The sequence below is a fragment of the Pteropus medius genome, unplaced genomic scaffold, assembly GCF_902729225.1.
Source record: "Pteropus medius unplaced genomic scaffold, Ma_sr-lr_union100, whole genome shotgun sequence".
Lineage (NCBI taxonomy): Eukaryota > Metazoa > Chordata > Mammalia > Chiroptera > Pteropodidae > Pteropus > Pteropus medius.
The window spans coordinates 6,456,191-6,470,988 of NW_024349804.1; the positions used below are offsets into that span (position 1 = coordinate 6,456,191).

At 42.4% G+C, this 14,798-nt stretch overlaps 1 protein-coding gene across 10 annotated transcripts in view; it reads left to right on the forward strand.

Annotated features, from left to right (window-relative positions):
- The first annotated feature begins 328 nt into the window (after positions 1-328).
- LDB2 (LIM domain binding 2) overlaps positions 329-14,798 on the forward strand; it is a 335,132-nt gene continuing 320,662 nt past the window's right edge. For all 10 annotated transcript variants that reach the window (XM_039838125.1, XM_039838127.1, XM_039838126.1 and 7 more), the window contains exon 1: positions 329-642. In XM_039838125.1, the coding sequence (XP_039694059.1) occupies positions 511-642 (132 nt within the window). In that variant the 5' untranslated portion in view covers positions 329-510. The remainder of the gene's footprint in view (positions 643-14,798) is intronic.

Below are 14,798 nucleotides of genomic sequence, written 5' to 3' on the forward strand. Positions count from 1 at the left end.
ACTAGTCTACAGTGGGGACAGGAAATGACCTCTCCACAAACTGCTTCTTTAAAAACAAGCAGTGGTGCCTAAAGCTATCCAGCTCCTCTCTCTCCCTCTCTCTCTCCCTCCCCCCCGTCTCTCTCCCCTTCTCCCTCCCCTCCCCTCCCTCTCCTCCTCTCTCCCTCCTTCTCTTCCTCCTCTCCTTTTTCTTCTCCTTTTTCCATCCTTCCTTCTCCTCCTCCCTCCCATCTGAGCTCCAGCTCTCCTCCCTCCTCTGTGCTCCCCTCTCCCCCTCCTCCTCCTCCTCCTCTCCTCCTTCCGCTTCCAGCCTCCCCCTCTCCTTCTCTTCTCGCTATAGAGGGATCCAAGAGCAGTTCCCAGCCAGTGTGTGCAGCCTGCCTGCCTGCCTGCCTCTGTGTGTGAGCGCGTGTGCGTGCGTCTACTTTGTACTGTGAAGAACGCAGCCCATGTGCTCTGCATGGACGTTACTGATACTCTGTTTAGCTTGATTTTCGACAAGCAGGCAAGATGTCCAGCACGCCACATGACCCCTTCTATTCTTCTCCTTTCGGCCCATTTTATAGGAGACACACACCATACATGGTACAGCCAGAGTACCGAATCTATGAGATGAACAAGAGACTGCAGTCTCGCACAGAGGTGAGTAGTTCAACCTTGGGTGTGTGTGTGTGTATGTGTGTGTGCGTGTGCGCGCGCGCGTGTGTGTGTGTGTGTGTGTGTGTGTTTAAAAGCTGTGCACGGGCTTTTCCTAGGGCTGCTGGCTGAATTCTGTGGGAAGTGTCCCATTAGATAGTACCACGTATGTGGAAATGAGCGCCAGAATGAAGCCACTAGTTTGAACGCTGGGTTTCCAGGCACAGCAACTCTTGGAGGTGGGGACAGTTTCTGCTGGAATCCTGAAATAGACAACCCCGCACTTGACTTGCATGCCGGGTCCCCAGCAGTGGTGGTCCCCCCGGAACTCGGGGGGTGTGCGAGCTGGGAGTCAGTCCCATTAGTGTGTCTCGAAGGGATTTTGCGATCATTTGCATCTAGCCAAAAAAAAACCAAAAAAAAAAAAACCCCAACAAATCCCAGAGGAAGTCTGCTTTGACCTGCATTCGCTTTTCAAAGTCATCAGCATTGAGATGAAGGGGGCAGAGGAGTAACCCCCCAATAGTTTTCAGAACCAGCCCTGGAGGGGGCACGTTAGTAGATTTCTGTGTTAAATTCAGAAACCAGTTGCCTGGGGCGAGGGGGCTCTTGACTTTCTCCTACCGAGACGTGAGTGTCTCTCCTGGGCTCTACCTGCCACAGGGCTGGCTCAGCAGTCAAGCCAGCTCGAGTCGTTGCATGTTTGTGATTTTGTGCCTGAGAGAAGGGGAGGCTCAGCCTCCTGGGCCAGCGACTCTGGGAGCGGAGGGAACAGGACTTTGAGAACTTTGTGAACTCAAAACTCCAGGCTGCCTCCTGCAATTTAAATATTTAATGCCCGTTGACTTTTTCTCTGTGCTGGCTCAGCCGGCGGGTCCTGGTGCTGGACTGTCCCTTTGCCTGAAGTTGGGCTTTGTGTCGGAAGTGTTGTGAGAAGGAGTTTGTCATAGGAGCAGCAGAGTCACTTTAGGGAGTAGAAATCACTGGGAATTCGGGCTCCCTTGTAGGAGGACAGATACCCCGAGGGTAGGTGGCTAAGAGCTTTTAGGGACTGGCATTGGTAGAGTTTTAGATTGAAGGGTACCTCTCAACTCTGGCAAGGAACTCAGCTGAGGTTTTGTGATCAAATAAAACACACTTGCTTGAATTGTCAGTTGAACCATGGAGAATTCATGACGTTTACTGTATTAATACAGCTAACAAGATGTGACCTGCTTTCTGATTGGCTAACTGCTGGACAAGGACTGATGTTTTTTTTTTTTTAAACTAGATTGTCTCTCTCACTGCTCTGTTCTTTATATGATAATACCACCATAGAAGTTAAATTTCACTGATGATACTGTTGCTCTTTCTAGAAGACAGTAGCTTCACAGAAGTGTAAACTCTGTTTTGCTTAGGGGTGAGCTGTTGGCAGTGAATGAGTTTTGTGTTGTGTCTGTTGTTGTGTGTATGGGTTACAGTTTGGACATTTCATTTAGACCTTTGCAACTGTGTGTTGGGATCTTAGATTCTTGCATAAACTATTGGTTGCGGTAGCCTGCTTTCTGAATTGGGAGGACAGAAAATGTCTTATAGTTCAAGTACACATTAATCGCAATATGAATTTGGGGTAAAAAAAAAATGTCTTAAAATACAATCAGCTTAAAAAAGAGACCAGGGCCGTTATGGCTCAATTCTTAAAAACAACAACAGGATTTAATAGTTGCTTGCGTCCACTTTACTTACATTTTAGAAAGTTTTTGAGATGTGTGGAAAGAAGTTTTCTCCCCTTTGCCTTGGTTAGGAGGTCTGTGATCCTGTGTACCCCTTAAGTGTCACTTGGCCAGTGCTGAGGTTTATCTGGGAGACTTCTCTATCCTGGCCTCACAAAAATCTGCAAGATGCAACAACCTCCCCACTTTTGTTACACATTTGAGAGAAAACCTTTGAAAAGTTCCTCATTCAGGTTATGTTTCTTAAAAATGGCACATTATTACCTCTTTTGAGAGCTAAACTCAGGTACTCCTAACTTTTGGATTATGGGCTGTTACTTTTAAAGGTTTTCCTCTGAGCAGAAAAAAAACTGTTTCATAACTCAAGAACCTGGAGAGGAAAGCTTGCTATGACAAATCTTTTAAAAAATTTTAAAATCTCTCTGTGATATAAAAAAAAAAAAAGCAATATGAACTCTTCTGGTGTGTTCTACAGCTAACCTTGAACATGTCCCCCCTTAATTAGATATTTTTATAATTATCCAAATAATTGCCCTGACACTTCTTTTTTCCTTGTCGAGCAGTAAATAATGTCATGAACCCAAAGCCATTCATTTTTCTCCCCCATTTCACATGAAAAAAAGAGAATCAAATAACTGCTTCTAAGCCATTTAAATATTAACATTACATTTTGATCACGGTTTGTAATTAGAAAAGAAAATATTTAGAAAAAATAACTTCGTGAAAAAGTTGCATTGTACTTTTACCAACAATGATTATTTACGATAAAGTCATTCTGAGCCATAGGGAGGGATTGATTGAGATAAAATACAATAATAACCAGCAAGAGTTACTAGTTCCTTCACACACAAAATCAAAAAGATGGATGAACAGTTACTTTTCGAATTCAACCAATGCATCCAACCATTTTGTAGAAGAGACTCACCCTTTCCTGTCTGTGGCTCCTGGTTCCTCACCCATAGTATTATTTCATTAACTTCTAACACAGCACACATTCACATATGCATCTGGGTAGGAGGGGCTCCCATTGCTTTGGAAGTTAGACTTGGCTGGAATGAATCAGAGCAAATCACTTCGTGATGAATACATTGTAATCAAGTTTGTAGAAATTTCCTAGGACCTTCTTTCTGTATGGAAAGGAAAGAAAGTAGTAAAAAACCCTGGTGTTTTACCTACCTCCTTCCATCTCTCACCCCTGGGGCATTCTCTCAGGGGGATTTATGCATTTCTTGCAATTAAATCAAATCAAAGCCCTTCAGAAACTGGGTAGTTTTAGTTTAAAGAGCATTAGATTGGGCATTAATCCTGTTTCTAACTCGTTTCTGTAATTTAGTAACTAGTTGGCATGGATCTTGTTTCCTCATCTGTGAATTACCTCTATCACCTCTTTAATTTAAAAATTCAGATTCTACAAGAGTCCGGTGTTTGATTTTCTTCGGTATGAGAAAGTATGGTGAATTAAAGAGCAGACGTTATTTCTTTGCTCATGGTATTTTGTTTAAAATCACAAATGGTACTGAAATCATAGGGTAACAGGGGTGGGAACTTGGAAGGCAGAAACCTTGCCAATTTTACTTAAAGCTAACCCTTGGAGCAAGGAATTCCTGGGACAAAGTAGGTACTCAATAAACATTGGTTAACTAGCCCATCTCTCAATGAATCAGTAGATGAAAGAGGAGAGAGAGTTTGAGAAATAAGTCATTGAAATTAGTGCCTTTCCTGAGAAACACAATTTTGATGCCTTTGGGAGCCTGCAGCTGCTTTGGGCATCCCTGCTTCCGTTCCCACTCCCCAAAAGTGCTCACCCCCACAATCTCCACACTTATCCTGTCATGAGGTAATTTAGATCCCTAATCTTTGTGGCAAGAGAAACCAAGGGTCTAAGAGATGATAGGACCTCCTCTCTCTTTAAAGGAATATAGATGCATTACCAAGCAAACAAAAACAACAAAAACATGTTTTAAATGCTGTTGGTAGTTCTGGCAAATAGCATTTATTTGTGACATCAGAATCTCAGTGGAATTTCATAAAGAAAAGTGTGGATGTTTCCCTCACTTTTTAAATGAAATTAGGAGAAACTCTTGGAGATTTACGTCACTGTTGGTCACTGTAATTCCCAGGCAGTGGGACAGGGGTTTCATTTTCATGTTGTGCATGCTACCATGAATTGACCTGATGGCTTCCAAAATTCATGGATTTGAATGGTCTTGTTGTCCCAAATGTATTTTGGAAGAACAAAACTGCACGATTATATAATTTAACATTGTATACTGAATACAGTCAGATAGGATATAAAAATATGTTCTAAAGACCACAGAACTTGTTCTGTAAAAAGCTTCAAGAATAACAAAAATGATTTTTTTTTTTTCATTTCCTGAGGTCTGTGCTATGAGATGAAAATGTAGAGAAAATGTGAGACATATCACAGTGACCTCCATTTTTGGTGAAGGTTTTTAACTAATGTTGGATTGTTGTAGAATTTAAGAAACTTTATCAAGTAAAGTTATAAAAATCCTTGTCAGGGTAGACGACTTTCCTATACCTTGCTTCCTTATTCAATGACCAAAAATGTCTGCATTTTAATGAAGATGTTTTCAAGTGTGTTTTTTTCCATGTTGGCAGTGCGCTCATTTTAATAAAATACCACAAACATCAGGGCAGGGCGAGTTCCATTATGCATTTCTTCTGTTTTAAGATTTTTTTTTTTTAAATCAATATTGCACATTCCACTCCAAAAGAAAAAACTGATTACAACTGGAAGCTGCACACACAAGGTTTTTATTAGGATTACAGTTTTTAGTTTTACAGGATTTTAATATGAATGTTAAAAATGTTTGAAGACCTTGAAATTTAAATCTGCAGCTTTTCACCCCTTCTCAGCTACAGTCTCCAGCTCCCCGGGGAGGATGTGGGAGGGGCTGAGGGGGGGGGTTCTCAGGCTTTTCTTTCGGCTACATTTTTATATACTTCGGTCACAGGGTTTCAAGTTGTAACATCATGTTTATTCATGGCATAGCTTAGTATCATTGATGTTCAGATGGAGTCTAGTTAAAATGAGATTAGGTATTTTGGATAGGTACAAAAAAAAAAAATGAAAACTGCTTTGTGATAACTTGGAAATTTTTCTTCCTAGAAATTTAGAAAGGAAAATGTTGCCGTTACTCTGAGGCATATGAATGATTTTTGGTGTTAAAGGCAGAACTTTCCAAGTTTTTCGAAGGGGCTGGGAGGAGGGGGGAGGGGGTTGGTAGTAAGAAAGCTATTTTGAAAATGTTAAATGAAACCAAAAGGGCGTTTTTAAAAATGAGGACTTCCAAACTCTCTTAGTTTTCAAGATCTCTACATGGCCCCAGAAAACAAATTGCAGGACCCTTGTACCGATTTTATTTTCCTGAGGTCTTTTTTTTTTCCCTTCCATTTTCTTACTATGAGAACTGTTTTTAATTAAAAATTGCTGCAAACTATTCGTAGGAAGCCACGAAGAAAAAAAAGTCTCTCAACTCACATTAACACGGATTCTTATCTGCCTAAAATCTATGCACATTTAAATTTCTTCCTTTTTGGTGTGTAAATGATGATATAGGATATAAAACAGTACGCGTTTTTTACTCATTTAGCTTTTTGTTTGGGTTTCAGAAAGAAATTAATTTAAATTGTATGGAAAACAGGGCTATAAATCTCCTTTTATTACATTTGTCCACATAAACTCATTTTTCACAAAGAACACAGAATACCCCCTTTCTGAACAAGCAAACATAACATAAAGCAACCTCAAACATTCAACTTTATATTTCATCAAGAACAAGATTCATAAACTTATTTATTTGGATTTGGTTTGTGGGTCTCAAAGTATAATTGATCTGGGAAAACAATCTCTTTCTGAAAGTGTCTGACGATAGAACTTTAAAAAATATTCCACTGGTCTACATATTACATGTACCTTTGTTATTTCCTGACCAAGATATTGTTGTCTGTTTGCTTTTTTCTTTCTATTTTCTTCCTTTCTCTTTCTTTTCCTTTCTTCCTCTCTTCTTCCCTCCCTTCTTTCTTTTTTTTCTTTCTTTTCTTTTTCTTTTTTCTTTTCTTTTCTTTCTTTCTTCTTTCTTTCTTTCTTTCTTTCTTTCTTTCTTTCTTCTTCTTTTCTTTTCTTCTTTCTTCTTTTCTTCTTTCCATTCTCTTTTCTTTCTCCTATTCTTTCTTTCTCTCATTCCTTTTTTTTTTATCAGTTTGATTCTAGGTTTCTTTTTTTAATTTAAATTTTAGCAGTGTGCATCTGAACATAGGCAATTATTAACATTTAAAAGAAAATCCACTCATTCCTTCAAGAATTGCCATACCTCAGGCAATGACAATACCAGAGTCTCGAAGTACGGAGATGGTTAAGACATTTTCTGTTATCTAGACACTTACAATTTGGTAATGACGGGAAGCATACAAACCAACTTGTACAAGTAGGTGCTGTGATAGATTAGTACACAGTGTAGTATGGATGTATCTGTGTACTGAAAGGTATATCATACACATTTCTGAGAGGGAGTCAGGTGATAATACCCAGCGTCTATGGCATATTTACTCTCTGTTGGGTCATGGTGCTAAGTGCTTTCTTGAGGTCCGCTCATGGCACCCTCATAATCACCTCCTGAGATTGGTGCTACCAACATCCACATTTTTACTCATGAGGAAACACAGGGTTAAGTACATTGTCCAAGGTCACGCAGATGGGAATTTAGTTTTAGAGGCTGTGCCGTTAACCGCTCTGCTCGAGCACCTCTCCTGAGATAGGAAATGTAGCCAGGATTCTAGCTTCACCTGCGAAAATTCGTTCGGTGAATACATTCAGTTTTCCTAGTTCGGGTTGACTTGGGCAGTGGCTGGAAAGTTGACCCCATCCACCTGACTTGGTTCAACTATTTGTTTCTCTAATACCTAATTTCAAAAGGGACCATGTGAGATTCCAAAGGATGGGACCAGAGATGGAACATACACCCTGAATACCGACAAAAAAAAAAAAAAAAATTACACTCCCTATTGAAGAACAAATATCTTCAATATTCACTGAAGTGGCCTTCTCTGAAGAGTCACTGGAATTATTGTGGAATATTTTGCATTGTCATCTAAAAGTTTAATTATTTTACTTAAAAATACTTCCTTTTCCATCCAGTGCATGACTCTTGTCATATGTGCTTTGTGGAAGATGGTCTTTTAATCTCTTAAAACAGTAGTGGGATGAGTATAAAAGCTATTTCATTTTCGGTGGTGCCACCCAGCCTCCAAATAGAAGTATGAGGAGATTAAATTAGAATTAGAATTTGGCATGGTGTTGGCTTCCTTTGTGGGGATCTTAGAAAACATAAAGGTATAAAGGGAAAAGAACTCGCAGCATGTTTTGGCTTCCACTGTCCTAGTCTGACCCCCTCCGAGGAGGCAATCTCTCCACCTCGTGTGTCTCTGCATTTCTTTGTGGGGATGATGTTTCCTTCCTACCCTGGCAGCCTACGTTAGCTGCCCGTGAGGCCATTGTCTTTACAGTAAATGCCTGCCAATTATTGGTGATAAGAAGGACCTCCTCATTTGATTGACCCCCAAGCTGGAGATGCATGCATCCTGGGTCTCCTTTAACAGATGAGGAAATTGAGGCTCAGGGAGCTGAAGGTGAGTCCATGTGTGGACATCTCCAGAGGCTGGCTCTTCCAACTCCCCCATTCAGTGTTCTCTCCCAAAGCATGCTGGCGAAGGCTGCCCAGGCCATGGTGAGTCCCCGACAGCCAAGCCCTGCCCTCAATTTGTACCACTTTGACCAGCCTAATCTAAAGTTTTAGTCTTTCGATTAAAAACAGAGAGCTTCCAGGTAAAGATTTGGCAGACCCTTTTGAAGATGAGGGACCCGCCCTACTGTGGTGACGTCAAACACCCCATCCCCTCCTTTCAGGATTAGGACAGCCTCCTAACTGCTCCCCTTCTATCCTGTGTTCCCCACAAACGGCCAAGGTGGTGTTTGGGAAGCATAAATCAGATTGTGTTTCCCTCCAGCTTCCCCTTACACCTAGAATAAGCTTTAAAAATTCTTGGCTCTACCGTTAAGGCTCTATTCATCTGTTTCTTCCTGATGGCCCAGTCTTATCTCCTCCCCTGTTTTCACCAGACTTCAGCCACGAGGGGCTTCTTTTGGATTCATTAACCTGCCAAACTCATTCACATCTCAATATCTTCACCCTCAGTGGCTGAATGGATGTACGGATCCCTCATAATAACCCGTATAAGCATTAAGAGCACCACTTTAAATTAGAATTAGCATGGTGTCGGCTTTATTTGCAGATAATCAATTAAATACCTCAAAGACGATAACAGCAATGAAGGATGAATCCCAACACTTAGTAGGTCCTCTAGTGATCTATTTAAAGTTCCCTTTCACAGAGAGCCCTTCCTTCATCAATTAACATTCTTCCTTCCCCGCACCCTGATAATTTCCTTCATAGACTATAGCAAGCTGATATTTTCTTGCTCGTAGTTTATTTCTTAAGCGTCTGCCTGTCCTCGATCGAACACAAGCCACACGAGGGCAGGGACCTCCTCCGCCTTGGTCATATTGTCATCCCATAGCACGCAGTCGGTATGCAAAATATATCTGTTAAATAAAGCACGTTAAGCTGTACCGGTGCTATCCAGACGGACAGCAGATTTGGCCTTGAATCTTACCGACCATCACCTACAGTTACGGTTGGAAAGAATCTGTGAGCCTGGTAGCTAGGTGAGCATTCACCGATGGGCTACTTGGCCAGACCTGTAGGGAATAAGAAGCCTGAAAAGGGGAGTTTATTCTGTGAAGGAAGTGCTGCCCTGAGAATTTTGCCCCCCTGGGTGCTGTGAATCTGCTAGCAATCTCCTGACTTCCGATTTCAAATATTTGTACTTTAGCGTTTTTTTTTTCTCCTTTGTGATTTCCACCTCTTCTCCCTCTTCACATCTCCCTACCTGGGGGCCCACAGCCATGCGCGATGATGTGGATCGTGATAGGAAACTGGAGTGCTTTGCGTTTTAGGAAAGTGCTTTCAGGACCATAGATTAGCTTATTTGAAATGATTCGTGCAACAGAAAATATGCAAAGTTATATTAGTATATGATGTCGTGGTCTATAATAACTTCGCCAAGGTTTGCTAATTTGATGGCTTTGTATGGCGTATGGTGGGGTGTGTGTGTGTGAGAAGAAGAAGAAGAGAGAGAGAGAGAGAGAGAGAGAGAGAAGGAAGGAGGAGAGGAAAAAGAGAGAGGGAGGAAAGGAAGGAGAGAGAGGGAAGAGAGAGAGATTGAGAGAGAGAGAGATGCGAGAGGTACTTTCCTCATCAGACTATGTTTGTGGGTACTTTCTGGTTAGGAAACAGGCACAGTTTTTCCACCAGCGTTTTTTCCTTTGGAATGAAAAGAGCGACATGCCTGGGATGTAAATCTCCGAATTGAAGTACTTATAATAAGTCAAATTTGGATCCCAACCCTGGCTCTGCCTCTTGATTGCTGCGTGACCTTAGGGAAGTTCCTTAACCTTTCTGAGCCTTCGTTTTCTTAGCCCGAGTTTTGGGTTGGGAGGGAACGGCTAATGCATGTAAAATGCCCGGTATTTAGCAAGGGCTCAGTTGGTGGAGACTATGACGCTGCTCCTACTGCTGCTAATCATGCCGCCCTCATTCTCTGTTCTGTCAGCACGTTGAGTAGTGTAAGTAATGAACAAATTTATTCGATTCCTTAAAATTGTCTTGAAAATATTTTTACGTGGCTTGCACTAGCATATTACAATTTAAATAAACACAACTTGCAATGACATGTTGTAGGACTCATGGGCTTGGTGTCCTCAGGATAATGTGATGATGCCTTCAGGGCTGTTCACCTTTATGTAGCAGTGATGACGTAATCATCAGAGCCTTTTGTGTGGCCAGGAGCTCCCCCAAAGTCCAGGTTATAATGATCTCTTAGATATATCTATGGTTAATTATTAAGGATAGACCAGTATATGGGACATGTGCTCTCCCTTCTTTCTGGGGAAATCTGTATCTGGCGTTTGCCCCACGTAAGACCTCAGTGAAGACAACAGAACATTGAAATGTTTCACTAGCACCTTTGCAGGACCATGTAAGTGGGGACCCCCAGGGAGAGCTGGAGAGCACATACCTGATGGCTTTGACTGGCCATTTTGTCTGGAGAGGCTCACTTCTCAATACACAGCCCGGCACAGACTTCTCCAAGAGAGCTGTGTCAGCACTGGTCGGAAGCTCGAAGCATCATCTGTGTGTCTGGACTGATAACAGCACTGTCAATTGATCCGCTTGACACCTTGTGGCTCACTCTTTAACACAGTGACAATGCACATGGGTGGGACCGGTGATGTGCTGAATGGCACTGTGCAGTATCTTTCTGGCCAAAGGGATGAGGCTGATGGGTAATAACTCCACCTGCCTCTGTATTCCTTATGGATGCAGCTGGGTGTTACAATGTGCTGATTCGTCCCACTAATTTCGGTGTAGGGCCTCCTTGACTTTTCGTTTGGAATTCTTTAAATTACACAGAACTGCCTACACTTTTATTTCATTGACCAGGTCACCTGTGATTTTTACCTAGAGTTCCACATTAATCATGTATAAATCAATCTTTCTAGAAAGAATATCTTACATAGCTCAAACACTAAATTGTACATGTGTGTGCACGTGCGTGCATGTGCACACACACACTTTTTTGGAGAGGGTAGCGCTTGTTATATTTTCCTTCCTGATATAGGTCATTCCTTAGGACTCATGAGAATTTTATCTTGAGGCCGAAAATTGCTGTAGACTAAAGCTAAAGTTAAACTAATAAACAAGGCTGACCATTTGGCAGTGCACACACAAAAAACTCTTCTTACCCGTTGTAATTTTTAGCCATGATTACCCTGCAGTCGGCTGACATTTCTTGCTTGAAATTGAAATGAGACGACAAGTACATGTCACCTGCCTTCGAAGTGTTCTGATGGCGAACCCTGGATGGACCCTCCACTCCCAAATTAGCTGAATCCTAGAATTTCAGGGCTGAAATAGACAAGAGAGATCTTCTGGCTCAAACTCCTGATTTTAGAAGTGAAGAAAACAGACACAGGTGGGGCTTACCCGGACTACGCAGTGCTGCTGATGCCGAGGTGGACTCAGGTTTTCCAAGTCATAGCCCTAGTTACCAAGATAATAACCAGAAACTGGCCAAACTAAACACTCCTGCCAACATCGACTTTGTACCTCAACTCTGCAAAACTGTTATGTTCCAAACCCCTTTCTCCTTTTCCACATCTTCCATTTTTAGCAACGTGCTATCGATGTTGAAAAACCCGTCGCTCACCTTCACTGTTTTAGAATTTACGATTGCTTTCCTTGCCAATTTCTTTAACACCGCGTTGCTTAGGCTTTACATGTACGTCTAGGTCTTCTGGTTTCAAAACCATGGGACATTATCAGTACAGAGTATTTATAAAGTACAACAATGTGCGAAGAGGTAAATATAAACTGTCTTTATAATCCTACTCTGCAAAAAATTGCTATTCTCATTTTAGTAGATAAATCTAATTCATGCAGAGATATTCATCAGTGTCTACATGCTTAGGAACATATTGAGCACCCTTTTGAACAGCTCTTTTAACTAAAATTTTAGATGAGTATTTCACCATGTTCCCAAAATATAACTCTGAGTTGCTTGAATTACTTACACATACATTTTTGTTTTAAAAATTAACACCATACAGATATTTAAAAATTATTTGGCTTCTTGGCACCTGGATTTGAACTCGAAGAAGTAGTATTCTTCATAATCTTGTCTCCAGTAAGATGAATGGATGCTCTTACTAAGGAGTTAGCTATGGTGACTATTATAATTACCATTAGCATTTAATACTAGTCAGAGATCTGGCACCCAGGGCTCTCTGTCTCCTTTTAAGAAAGATTTTCTCTCTCACTTAAGGGCGGATCTCTTTCTTAATTTTCCTATTTTTCTTTCTCTTGTATGATTTCTGAGTCCAGAGGTAGCTTGCATGCAACCTAGCATGAGGTCCATAAATCATAAAATTTTTGCTCAGTGCAATCTGGGAAAAGGGAACTTGAATTCCTGTTAAGAGTTAATGCTGATCTAGAACCCGTAGGTTGGGATATAGCCAGTTAATATATGACAGCATTGGAAGGACGTATCTTCAATTCAAGGAGGAAAGTGGAGTCTCAAAAAGTGGGCCGTGTCATGAATCGTATGCAATGTTATCTTATTTTCCTCACTGGATCGAAGAGATTTTAGGGTCAGGCACTATCTTATCCATGTTTGGATCCTTTGCGACAATTGACATTTTCTGTGGCCAAGAGCAATCTTTTTTTTTTTTTTAAAGGCATATTTCACAGAGGCAGCCATTTTGTAACTAGATTCTCAGTTATCAGCGTTTTCAAATGGGTAGTGCGCATTTTATAAATAAGCCTCATATACAGATGCTTCTGTTACATTGCAGTCACAGTGCGAAATAAGACTATGTCCCCTACCGTGACGTCAGTGCTGAATGATGAACTTCACACAGACATAGTTCTCTGCTGACTATTTGTGTGAGTTTGGGTAAGTTACTTTACCCCTCTGTGACTTGGCTGCCCTAAGGGGCCACGTGGGGGTGAGGACAGCATCTCTGTCCGTGTTTTTACGAGGATCGAGTGAGATCATTCTTATCAAGTGATTAGCATAGTGCCTACTCCCTATACGTATTAATTTTTACTTTTATAGTTTATTTGCTTAGTGGATATTGAACATTTACCATATATGTGGTATGACTGGTCTAGACTGGACTCTGAAGAAAGCAGAGTCCTTGCCTTGAACAAGCTTAACGAGACACAAGGATTCATCGAGAAGGCGGGTCTTGAGGGACGAGTGGGAGTTTTCTGGTTTGAGAAAGGTGGTGGAAATGATGTTTGTGGCAGTAGGAACAGCACATGCAAAGAAATCGAGCCTCGGAAGGGTACGCTCTGTTGGAGGAGGGGTGAGGATTTTGGCATGGCGGGGACTTAGGGCCTGGGGTGTACGTATGAGAATGTGTATATACGTGCATAGTGGGGTTTGGTGGGGGTGGTAGGAGGTTGACCCAGAGAGGAAGTGGGGACCGAATCATGAAGGCTTTGGTCATTATCCTTTAGAGACCAGTGAACTTTGGCATGGTGAGTACAAACAGTCTCCTGGTGCGATTGTTTAATGTCTCTGTGTCTTGGTTTCTTCACCTGGAAAATCATAGAACAGTAGTCCTCACCTCATGGGGTTGCTTTAGGGAACTTAATGAGATAGGGCCCTTGGACGAGCACCTGGTCCATGCACCTTGCTACTATGTAGTAAGGATTCAGTTAACATTAGCTTCTACTATTGGGTAAGGGAACTGATAAAGTTATCTTTTTTTTTTTTGCCTAGAGAGTGAAACAAGTTGATCTGCCTTTGAGCGCGAGATGCCTCTGGTCACTTTGCGGAGGGTGGACTGGAAATCTGTCCTGGAGCATATTTGTCTGCTGGGAGGAAGGAAGCAGTGGATGGGGAGATGCACAGAGGAAAATTACACACGCTTATTGGCTGACTGAGCTATTTTTAGCCTAGTGTGTCTGAAGCAAAGAATGGCTTTTCGTGGCTTTTTTTTTTCTTAAAGTTGCAAAATTGCCATAAGCCAAGGTTACGTAAGTAGCCTAGAGACACTTCATTTGTCCACCAGTGAGGCCCAGGTGTGGCCCATGAAACTTTGAGCAGCCGTTTGAGAGGACGGCTCCCCAGGGGCTCCAGCCCCGCCCTCTCCTCATCCTCCCTCAGAACTGGGAACGCGGAAAGTGATGTACTGTGACTTTTGGGAAAACTCCCTTAGCTGCCAGCCGGCCTGGCATAAGGACCCCAAAGAAATGTGACAGTGAGTCAGGTGACAAGGCCGAGAGGGGCGAGAGGAGGGTTGAAACCCCACCCCATCCAGGACAGGTAGCCTGACTCTCCCAGCCTCAGTTTCCACAGTGGTAGGATGGGAGCAGCCATATGTCAACGTCAGAGGAGCATCTCGAAACCCTAAAGGGGATCATGGAGGTAAATAACTGAGACTAGGTAGCGCTTCCCGCCCTGTGAGGCACACAGACTTGTTGAGTTTAGCCCTGTGTTTGCTGAACTTCCTCCCTCTCTAACCTGGATGGAGCCTGTGGCCTCGGGCCCATCTTTTCCTTTCCTGAGGCTGTTCCCAATTCCGAAGGCTCCAGGTTCGGGGAGGTGTGAACCAGGTTCTTCCGTGGGCCCCAGGGTCTCTGATTCCCGTGAGGTGGACCGTTTGCTTGTTTTAACTGACACGTTAAAAACAAAATCCAGGCAACTCAAGTGTCTGTGGCTGGCTGCATCGAGCCTCCTGCTGCTCTTTTTCTCCTACGGTCTCTGCGAGGGGATCTCGCTGAGTCACCGCGTCTCGCT